Here is a 12,089-nt window from a genome sequence, read left to right on the forward strand (position 1 = left end):
AGTGCGAATCTTTGGTGGAGGAGGGTGTTTTCTTTTTTTTCTTTTTTTTTTTTTAAATTTTTTTCTTTTGGTCTTCAGTTTGGAGTTTGAGATAGTATTGGTTTTGTAATACTGTCTAGAGTTCCTCAAGTTCATGTATTGGCAGGCTTTCATTGAACCGATGCCTGCCCTAGAAATAGGGGGCTCTTTCTGTCGGTACTGTGCCCTTTGTGTCCAAGATATTTGAGTTATTGCTATATGGTAACTTGACTTTTAAAATTGCATTACATAGAATTAGCTGGGCACACATCAGATAAATAACTGGTTCACTGGAACATCAAAATGTAGTTACATGGAGATACTGAGGAATGGGGTTGTCACTTGTGGGTACCCTTGGGTTCAGGTCTCCAGGAGCTTGAGTGGAATTTCGGAGCTCTGGTTTCCCACAGCGAAAGCGTGTACGAACGCTGCCTCCTGATGTGTCTGCACTGGCACTTTTAATTCAGATCGTGAATGTGCTTTTAAAAGGGGATTCTTACTGCACTTGGGTGCTTGTCCCAGGGAAACCTTAAGGTTTGCAAATTAGATTCCTTTTGGATAAATTGTGTGCTCCAGGACCATACCTAATACTCTCCAACTGAGAGTGGGCTCCGATCCATGGGATCATTAGGAAGTAACTCTTCCCTCCAAAAACATATAGTGTGGGCATTTAGCACCTGAGCACCAGCTGTTTTGTTCTGTAGATCTGCTCCTCTTGCACTGCCCTGTTCAGCAGGGTAGGCATAGCCTAGGATCTCAGCTTAGCCTCCTGCACATCTGTATGGGTGGAAGGTGCTGCCACTGCTGAAGTGGGTCGTGGTAAGTTAACAAGTTTAGGAGCCCCTGATCTAGAGCTAAATTCTTGCAGATTATTGATTAAATTTGTAGATGTCATAAAGGTCAAGAAAAGATGAGGACTGTTTTTTGTTTCAGTGCCCTGGATTATTGACTGTGTTCCCAGTCCAACATATTTCATTTTAATGTAGCCAAGTTGAAAGTAATGCTACCACGGAAAAAGAAGACACAGTATTAAACTCTGAAAGACTATACTCTGGCAAGCAGTGGTGCAGAGAAGGACTTGGGCATCGTGGATAACTGTCTTAACATGAGTTTCTGATACAGTGCACTGCTCCAAGAAGCTAATGTTGATAAATGCAAAAGGCAGTATCCAGAAAAAGAAGGGAAGGGGTCTGGCTTTTTATCTGTACTCCAAATACATTTGGGGGTGCATACTCCCCCATAGGTGGGAACTCAAAGGAAGCTGGCAAAAATAATCACAGAATTAAAAAAAACAAAACCCCCCAAAATACATGGATTTAAGAGCTATCTTTCCATTTAGCAACCAAGAGGTTGAGAGGTGTTGGGAGAGTGTGTATGTGTATAGAAAATATGTATATATACGCAGACTGCATATGCATTTATATGTATATACAGATGTAGAAAGGGACCTTATAGATTAGCAAGAACCAATGAAATTAGACAAGCTCAACCTTGAAGTCAGAAGCAGTGCCCTAGTCAAATTGGTAGCTAAACTTCAGGACGGGAGATGGTGGAATCATTTATAATCTTTAAGATAAAATTAGTTTTTTTGTAAGATGTACTTCAGTCAATCTTCTGGGAGCAATATAATGGGATGGAGAGAGAGATAGAGCTGAGTGACTGCAGTAGTCACTCTAGGCTCTTAAATATGTAAATCCATGAATGATATTAAAAAAAAATACACAGGAGGATGCATTTCAGAAGTACAAGTGCGGGGTCTGTCTCACCTGGCGTTGTTGTCTCAGCCTGCTAGGATGGCTTCAGATATGTTCCAATTACTTTATGTTGTTACTGTGTGTTGTTAAAACACATAAGAGTTGAAATATTGCATGTGCATAGATATTCAGCTTCAGTTTCAGATATATTTGGGATTTATTTGAACATTTCCAGGTACTAGTAATGGAAGAACAGGTGCTCCCTGTGAACTGACTTTGGCATTCATTTATCCTGTTCTTATATAGACTTAAGCTTCCCTGTGTGTATGTTTATTTTCATTCCAGACTCCATTCAGGAAAACTATTACTGATTAAAATCTTGCTTCGAGCAGCATGGAATAGGAGCATCGAGCTGAAATTGGATTTGTGAAGCATTTGTGTTAGAGCCGTGTGATTTTTATTGTGCTCCAGTGAGGGACACAGGGAAGACTTCTCAAAAGAAAAAAAAGTTAGTCCTGATTTCAGATTTAAGCCTCTTAGCACTTACTTTTCTAAATGTTATTTCAAGTATAAACGTTGTGATAAAATCACAGACTTTCTTAAAGCTTGTTACCTGTAAGTATATATTCATAGTTTCATAGTTCTGGATTGGCAGGTGCCATTTGTCACATCTGTTCAGACCTTATAGTTAGTTCATTCCTTGTGGTGGTTTCAGAGCAGGTCCCCCCCCCCCGCCCCTTTTTTTTCCCATTTGTTTGTTTTTAAGGAATTGTCACTGATTATTGAGTATCGTTTTCTGTGTAATTTTCTAGAGAAGTTTTTGCCTTGCTTCTTGTCAGAGAAGTTGTGCCTGGCTGCATGTCGTGACGAACTGACGTTGAGCTAGGAGGTTTCTGGGCATTTCCAATTTAAAATAAATTGTTTTGCCATTTCCTACTCGATCTGGGAAATTTTAGATTTGGTGCTGATGGGCAGATTTTATTGATTTGTTAAAACAGGTTCTGGCACTGGGTTCTTCAAATTCAGCATCGTGGGGAGGCAGCGGTGTCCCTTTTCATGCCCGGGCTGGCGTGTGCTTCTGGTTGGGACAGTCACGGAGGATAGGGTGTGGATGTCTTTGCGGGCGTAACGGGAAAGATTTGTCATGATACTACTTTCTAGAATATCAGAGTTCTGGTGTGTGTTACAAATACTTCACCTGGGCTTCAGGTGTTCCTGATCAGCGAGAGATGGAAGTCAGCCTTGATCCGTAGTCGTTTATGTTGGCTATGGGAGAGGACTCGTCGAGGTCTGTATACAAGCTGGCAGGGATGTCCTCTAGCTTGATGATCCAACAGAGGTCAGAAGAGAAATAATTCAGCCGTCCAGCTGAAGGAATTTTGGCAGGCTACTTGGGCTTAGGGATAAATCCCACATGGCTACCTTATGCCTATTTGAGAAAAATGACCCTTTCCAGATCTGGTGCAGCACATCACCCCCCGTGGTTGTGCAGTGGCCGCCAGAGTCTCTGACATACAGCTGGGCGCTTCATGCATGGGAGAACTTGTTGCCTTTAGTTCTCCTTTAGAGGCTTATAAACATTAGCCACCCAGAGGCTACTGATTTAGCTAAGCGTGCTATAAATTGATACCACATGCAAATGAGCTATCGGGCTGTACTGTGGTGATTAATGTAACTGTAATGGCACACATTATTTCTCAAAATTATGATTACCTTGGGATATCGCTTAAAGATAACCTGTTCTGTCTGTTCTCCGGAGGAGAATATCTGCATTTTGGCTCCCTGTAACTTTTCTTTGTTTCTAATACAGAAAAAGAAAATTAAAGAGAACAAACTGTGTACCAGGACCATACTTTAACTTGCTCTGCATTTATTCCTCTATGCTTATGCAACAAACTGCTTTTCAGTTACTTTGAGTTGCCTTGAGACTGGCCTTTTCTTTATGCATACTCTTGAGAAATCATACTGGTTTTGTTATGAAATTAAGATTCAGATGACAGTGCTGGCACTTAACTAATTGTCGCTGAAACCTTTGTTGTTCTGCCTTGCTGCATCATGCTGTTAAGGCCCAGGCACTAACTGCATGAAACTTGGATTGGCTTAATTTGAATCTTAGAGGAATTAATCTTCATTTAGCTTTTCATTCTGAAAGCGTGCACTTACCCTTTCAGGTTTTGCTTGTACCATGCTTCAACTTTGGTATTTGTTCTAGGAGTTTTAAAACATAAAAAATGATGAATACTTATGTCTTCTCAGATGTTTTGGTACAGATTTCATTAACTAACATATGGTTAAATTTGCAGAAGAATTCCTTTCTGGTTTCAAATGAAGTTTAAAGCAGAAAAAAATAGCTGCAGATTACTTTTGGTTCTGTTAGTTCCCTATTTTGGTCCAAATCCGGAGAAAGCTAGAACTTTTGAATGTGAAGCGTTAACCAGAAATGCTTGTGTGAGTATTGCAGTATCCCAGATGTTCAGATCCACGGCACCAGCAAATTTCCCCCTTTTTATTCTGGAGTCCTTTGGGCTTTCTTCCTTCTAAGCAACTCTGAGCTTCTTAAAACTGGTCCTGTTAAGTCTGATTGCTTTCCTCTTCTGCCTGCTTTTTTAAGATAAATTAATAGAAGAGAAGCTTGGAAATCTTTGGGGAAAGGCAAACTATATTATGTGTGCTGTCCTGGAACATACATTTGACTTATCCTGATGACACTAGAAGTGTCTTTTCATGGAAGGGCTTTTGAAAGAAGTGAATGAATAGAGGGGGAAAAGTTGGAGAAGCGGAAAAGAGACCATCTCCTAGTAAATGCTAGCAGTCACTTGGCAAATACGCGTATAGGACAAATAAAATTCAGTATCTATTAGCACATGCTGCTAAGTGCCATATCTATTAGGGTTGAAAACCATGTGACTTGAAAACAAGATTTACATATACAGTGAAGGCTTCCCTAAAAGCATGTTTTACAGTAACTGTGTAGTGAAATACACCCTCTTGTGGCAAGAAGAAAAAAGTCCAAGTAAAAACCCATCTGACCTCTTTTTTCCACGCTCACCAGTTTACCTCATTTATTCTTCATTGAACTAGTTCTTTTGTCTTTTCCCTGTGTTCAGTGAATATTCCTCACTGGTATGCACCCCATGTATTCCCCTACGGTTTTTCATTGTTTCATCTTCTCACGTATGCGGCACCTGAATCTCTTGTTTGTCTTGCAACTTCTAAAACTTCACTCTCTCAATCTGGCTTCATCAGTATTTGAATTGTATTTAAACTTTTGGCTTTAAAATGCCCTTTCATACTAAGTTGCCAATACATTGAAAATGTGCCATGCAGATTAACTTTAACACATTCGCAGGAATCAAAGGCTGGATAAAGAAATAAAAGTATTGAAGATCATACTAACTTTCTTCATTACTTTAGTTTATCTGAATTACTATGAAGAAAGCATTAGGGCTCATTCATAGACTGGATTAGGAAATAACATGCTGCTTTTCCCACCTGTTTGATTAACCAGCTTAGAGATGGGTCAAATGCAGTAGCAGAGTGCAAAGGCAGCACAACGTCACCTTCAAAGTGCAGGAAAAGCCCTGCAGCATTGCAGTTTATCAGATTTGCTGCATAATATGCTGTACACTCCGTTCAGCAGTATAATTAACCCAGGAAAACACTGCAGTTCAGCCTTCACTGATATCACCAGCCTCACAATGCCAAGCAGTCTCCACAAAGTATCTCTAAATAAGATTAAGCAAAGCCAACCAACCATGAAATAAAATAGGGGATAAGTAACAAGCAAATATTATTTATTGCTTGCGTTTAGTACCAAGTTTTGTAGCTGGCATGAAGTGTCCAGACACATAATGTGTGAATAGTACTGAGAAGTGTAATGTGCTGACACATGAGACCTTAAGCAGATGCCATTAGTGTTTTCCCTGTGCAGAGGAAAATAACTGTTACACGCAAACACTTGTAATGTTCACATGTTTATGGCATTTCCCATATCTCCAAAATGGCCATGCTTATCGGCTTGCAGACCCAGTGATGACCCTTGAGACCTAGTGATATTGGTGGGCTCATCTGAGAAGTGGTGGAGAAAAATGATGGCAGACTGGGCTGTGCTGGGATGTCACTAAAAAAGAAACACACGGACCTGAAGAAGGGAAGGCCGAGGCAGGGGGCAGGTTTGTTAAGGTGATAGGTTCCTTAGACCTATACCATTTCTAAAGAGCTTTGTCAGCCAGTAAGCAAAAGCAATACTCCTTATGTGACGCTGATAGAGGGGACACAGAGTAGGCATAGACATACAGTGTCCTCATACCTAGGGCTATTTCAAAAAACTAATCTTGGTGTTTTTTCCTTCTGCTTTTTAGGTATCTTGCAATATATTCAGAACTCTCCCACCTAGTGACAGCAATGAATTTGATCCAGAAGAAGACGAACCCACCTTGGAGGCATCATGGCCACATTTACAGGTTTTTAATCATTTATCTGAGAAGTAGTCCTTATCATTGCTTCATGTATTTTAATATTTTTCTACAGCTTTTGCTCACTTGTGAATCAGAACTGGTTTATGAGATATAGTAACAGAATTCTATTTTTTTCCCTTGCTAATATTGTTCTCTGCTAAAATAAAGTACCTACAAAGACAGGAGAGTACTTGGAATTTGCAAGATGTTAGAGCTTTCTTTCAAGATTGGACTGATGATATTCTTCATGTTCTTATTCTCCTTTATTGACTTAAAAATTAATTTGCTTCCTAAACTGCTCTGCTCTACACGTGTTTTCCAGCAACTTCAGCAAGAGCAGTGTGGGGATGATCTTGCTAGCAGTTTTGTTTTACTGAGGATAGCTAATTTTCATACAAAAACACACAGGTGTTGGCTGCTGATTAGAAAAACAAATGATAATCTGCATATTGGTGTTTTTCCATCCCCTTCGTTCTCCCCCAGCCCAGGTTTGCTTTCAGGTGTTCATGGCAGGATGTATGCTCACTGCTGCATATCATCCTTCCCTTTGAACCTCAAGTGTCAATGCAAGGTATTTTGAACAAAGAACATAAAGTAATTTTGGAGAAAGTCAGCAGCATTGGTGCTGCTGCATTAAATCCCATTTGTGTTAGACAGGACTGTGACTTATACCATAGGTAAATTTAGAAGTTTGCCTGAGTAAGAGTTTGCGGACTCTGGGAATTTCTGTGAGCAAAGGAGCATGACTGATCTCAACTTAAAATAAGGATTTTATTTGACAGTTGTACGGACAGTCCTTGCCTGTGAGAAGTTTGTTTCACTCTTTTGTTCTCTCAAAATTTAGAATCTGTTGAAATGCAGGTTTCTCCCTTCATTTATATTTAAATCTCATGAAAATAAGAAACTTAGAGTCTTCAAGGAAGCTCTGAACAGCTTTTCCTGCCTGGAGACAGCACAGGCTGTTCAGTCTGTTCATCTTATGTTCATTCGCACTAGTGCTGTAGTTTTAAAAGTCGTATTTACAAGCAGATGAGGGAATTCTAAGCCAGCGGATGATTTGCCATTGGAAGAATGATGGCCACCTAAGTATTTGTCGGGAGCTGATGGAATTGATTTCCTGCTGAATTAATGTTAGTTATGTAAGCTCTTTTCCGTATTGTATTTTTAAGGCTCTCTCACCCTTTTTGATTTCCTATTGTTTCCTTTTAGGAGTCAGAGAAAGCTGACACATAGCAGTAGCAATATTGTAGTAAATTGGTGTTTACATGGAGAAGCTTAAAATTGTTTTAAAATATAATTTGTAGCTGCCTTTCTCCTTTCAGTACCAGTATGTATACCTACAAAAGCCAGAAGGGGAAACGCTTTATCACGGCTACTCTTCTTGAAAAGTTTCAGTAGCGAGAGTTGATAGCTGGCTAGCTCCTCTGATCAGTCACAGGTCAGAGTTGCCGTCTTATGAGGCCTGGGTAGCGCCTCTTTCGCTTCACTTCCTTTCTGCCTGATATATACAGTTTTTTTGTTATGCACTAGTTGAGACAGAGATAGACTTGCACGAGAGCAAGCAAAGATTCTGCAGCCCTGAAGCTAACCTTTGCAGTAAGTTAGGAACTCCTGATTAAATGCTGTTTTGTATTCATCTTCTCTGTTTCAAGTTGTTGTAGAATGCTATGCTGAGCAGTTTCTAATTTAAAATAAATATTTCCGACTATTTCGCCAACCCTTTCAGAATCACAATTTCTGTATTTTGGTGCGACGTCAGCAGTTCAGAGGACAGTCAAAATGTGCTTGCCGATTGCTCTAGTAAGCTTTACAGGACGATAACAAACACTACAAGGTGGCAGCGCCTGTTCTTAGTAATGAAATGTCTCTGACTGGAGTTAAATAAGCAGAACTAACTTACAGAGCTCATGTAATTAATTCTAGCTTTAAGGTAGCAACTTGATAAAACAGAAGAATCTTTTACATGTGCTCCTGAGTAAAATAACTTTTATTTTCTAGAGAAAGAATTTAGGAAAACATTTAAAATAAGTCATGAACTAAACCATAATTTTTTTTCTTTTGTAGCTTGTATATGAGTTTTTCATACGATTTTTGGAAAGCCAAGAATTCCAGCCCAGCATTGCCAAAAAGTACATAGATCAGAAATTTGTATTGCAGGTAAGCTGATCTGTTTTCTTTCAGGCTTCACTTTGCTTTTAATGTTTGAAAGATTTTGTTTGAAATTTGAAACTGTAACTTCATTTGCAACAGAAAAAGACTAAACAAGCATTTACAATAAAAGTTTTCAAATTAGAGAGACAGAGAGATATGCATGTGCATATGTGTCTGTGTTGCTGTAGATGTATAAAATACTTGTTTTGGCTCCAGTTTTAACACTAATCAAAATATTTGACTTACTGGTTGTGAGAGAGAGTCGAAACTATAACCATTGAAAAAAGAGAGGTTTACTATGAAGTAGTCTAAAAATGCTGCCATCTAGAGAGACTACTTAAACCCCAATTTTAATGGGGCTTAATATTGTTACAGTATTTCTGTTGGAAGGGGAGAGTATTTCCTTTTCCTTTCTCTGCTGGAAAGCTGGCGAAAGGGGCAGAAATTCATTAACAAACCTGTTCCCAGAGCAGCACTGAAAAAAAGTGATGCTATAGTGATTGGGGAGGAAGTAAATCAAAAGGCCATGTAAGGTTCAAGCTCTATTAAAAGCATAGTAGAAGAAGCATCAATAATGAACAATCTTGGCAAAGAATGGAAGCTTTATCTTTGTAATTTGCTTGCCATCAGTGTGGCTAAATGGAAGAGATGGCCTCTGTCAGTCAGCTGGTAGCCAGATATTTTACACACATTTCATCCTCCTCCTCCTTTTGTACAAGCTGTGTTTCTTGTGTGCCTCGTTATTCACGTGAAACTATGATGGTTAGTCTTCGCTATTGAAAAACTTTCTTCCAGGCCTCAACAGGGGCTGTAAGAGAGATGGTTGAAGGCACATGTTTTCTGCAATGAGCTAGGAACCTTCACAGATAAGGTCCTTTGCCTTTTCTCTTCAGCTTTCAGCCATAGGCCTGTCTTATGTTTTTCACTACTGTCATGAATTTTTGTGGAACCCGAGAGTCAGAAAGAACTTCGTGTTTACCTGGGTCTGTAGCTTGCTTTTGAAATCAGGGAAATTTCTAAAGATTCCTACTTCGTTAGGCAAGAGAATTTCCTGGGCGTTGAGACTTGAATAAAAGCCAAACTAGAAGTGGCAGGAGATGCTCAGCATTTCTGAAAACCTTTCTCTCACCTTTTTATCATGGGGCTTTTATTTTTCCCTAAGGTCCCCAGGATATAAAAGCAGTGCTTTTGCTGTCCGTGTACATTAATCACACAAAGAATACCTGAAAAATACTCCCAAGAGCCATTTCTATCCTTAAATTCAAAGATACTAAGAAGGGACTTTGCTTTCCTTCTGAATATCACAAGATGTTCTTCACTCTAGGGGTGGAAAATATTCTGTTTTTATTTTATCCCTCTTCTAGAGAAAATGAACTTTTTTTTTTTTTCTTCTGCATCACACCTCTATGATGGATTTTCATGCTTGCTCATTTAAATATTGATTTGAATGAGAGGGCGCACCAGTCTGTGATCATCCTGCAGCTAGTGGAGATGTAAGAATATGTTGAGGGGAAATCACTAATGGCAGGTTTTCTTGGACTAATTTTATTTGCTTTAGGTATAACAGAATTGCTTTAGAAAGGATGCTTGTGTTCTACTTCCAAATCTAGAGGAATACCATTGCTAGATGTTCCTGGTATGAGCTGCTGGACTTGGTCATGAGTGGAAGTATCCTCCACACTTATGTCTTTTCAAAGCGTTCAACCCTGTTAGAATTTGGCCCAGGACAGTGGATCTAAAACAAGGATTTTTTGGACTCTGTTAGCCTGTAATGATCTGCTGAATGAAAGAATGGTATCTACTGAAAGGGAAGTATAAGACTTCGAAGGCTACTTATCTGAAAATGTATGATACAACATAGTAGAGCTCAAAAGAATTTCAATAATTCAAAAGCTCTTGCTGTATGGTTAGGTGAAACATATTTATATATTGCTGTGCACCATGTGTCTGTCAATTTAGTATTAAAACACATGTTTTTCTATAGATTACGAAGTTTTGAGTGTTATGTGCACATGCAAGTAGATATATTTGTGTGTGTATAAATTTGTGTTTGGCCTATTGGAACTTGGATGTCCTTGCACTTTTTATTATATTTTTGCGTTTGTCTAGAATAACTCTCTGAATCTGTGATTGTGACAGTTCACTTGCACTGGAAACCAAGTTGAAACTTAGAAACGTTGAGACTGTTTGGTGGATCCTGTTTCATGATACTGACAGTACCACTGTGTCAGTCTTTAAAATCAGCTTTTTCTGTAACTTGTTTTTAAAATTTGAGAAACTTCAATGTTTCTTAGCAGTGAGTATGCCTGTATACAGAAATGAGACATTTGTTTTTTAATGGGCTTTTTTCAAAGGGTTCTTTGTTTGCTTTTTTTTTGCTCTTTTTTTTTAATACAGATGTATTACTAGCGTTCAGCTTTTGACAGAATGTTGTACTTAACTGTTCATTTCTAAAAACTGCGTATATACAGTCTGAAATGGTTGGCAGTGGTTGCTAAGAGACATGCTGTTCAAATACCTCCACAAGTATTTATGTTACTGTAGGTTGCTTTTTTGGAAATTTTATTTTACATTTCTAAGTATGCTTAGTGTCAGAATAATCACAGGAGTTATGGAAATCTTGCAGCCTGTCCATTAAAATAAAGCTTTATGGGTGAAAGCTGATAACAAATTGGACATATCAAAACACGTGCCTGTTTAATCAAACAGAGACCAAGTCCGAGTTGAGCAGTGTTTCTACAGAGGCTCTGTATAACAGAACTGGAAGTGTAAATATTTTGCTCCTGAAACCAATTCAATAAGAAAATTAAAACCGTGAGTGTTTCCAGCTGTTTGCTGTCTTTGGGTGAAATTTGTTATTTGAGGAAGGATGAGGTGGCTGTTTATTTATTTAAGTGTAGAGCTGATTGAACGAAGCAACGTGCTTATGATCCCCGGAGGGCGCTTGACAAACCTCATAGTTTCCTCGTGAAACTCCCACCATAGATCCTTCCTGCAGGGGAGAGACAGCGTGATCTCATTGCAAGCTACAGAAACGTCCCAAATAGTGATGAAGAATACATCCATCCATCCTGAACCTGGATGTCAGAAAGCAAAATCCCAGACAACAACTTCCAACTGTCTTTTTCTTTCTTTTTCCCCCCGCTCCCAACTCCTCCAAATTGTGTAGCATTTAAGAGAGATCAGGTACACGCATATGCTGGCAGAGCGTTAGACTGAATTCCAAAAGAAGGTACCATGCAAAATTATGGTTGCGTTACTTTGCCGAATGCTACTTAGCAGTGGTCAGTTGCTGCAGAAGTATAGGAAAAATACTTAAAGTAGTAATTTAAGTAAAAATATTGTGAAAACAAGAAGATGGAGAGGTAAAATAACCTTAGTGACCATGTATTTAAAAAAAAAAAAAAAGTTGTGTTTTATTAACTGTAGTAGCTCTACGCTTCTGAGAGCATAGGCCTATCTGGATATCTGACATACTGGTTCAGCAGTTTTTTAAGATAAACTCTGTGATTTTGGAAGTCTCTAGTTGCTTTAACTTCTGCAATTTATGTCATCAATTTTAAGATTTTTTTTTTTTTTAACATTAGGAATTGTCACCTCTATAAGAAGTTTCATATTACAAACATGTAAAATCTTTTTTTTTTCTTCATTTAAACACTTCAGAACAAGTATGTAAGTTAGAGATTGGATGCATAGTTGAAGATTATGATGTATTTGCCTGCACAAGAGCTGTTGATGGCTGACTATACCTGATTCCAATATTCTAATT

General features: G+C 38.7%; 1 protein-coding gene across 3 annotated transcripts in view; it reads left to right on the forward strand.

Annotated features, from left to right (window-relative positions):
• PPP2R5E (protein phosphatase 2 regulatory subunit B'epsilon) overlaps positions 1 to 12,089 on the forward strand; it is a 77,429-nt gene that overhangs the window by 50,234 nt on the left and 15,106 nt on the right. For all 3 annotated transcript variants that reach the window (XM_067295085.1, XM_067295087.1, XM_067295086.1), the window contains exons 4-5: positions 6,074 to 6,175; positions 8,234 to 8,326. In XM_067295085.1, coding sequence (XP_067151186.1) covers positions 6,074 to 6,175; positions 8,234 to 8,326 — 195 coding nt within the window. The remainder of the gene's footprint in view (positions 1 to 6,073; positions 6,176 to 8,233; positions 8,327 to 12,089) is intronic.

Source organism: Apteryx mantelli, chromosome 4, assembly GCF_036417845.1.
Source record: "Apteryx mantelli isolate bAptMan1 chromosome 4, bAptMan1.hap1, whole genome shotgun sequence".
In the NCBI taxonomy this organism is placed as follows: domain Eukaryota; kingdom Metazoa; phylum Chordata; class Aves; order Apterygiformes; family Apterygidae; genus Apteryx; species Apteryx mantelli.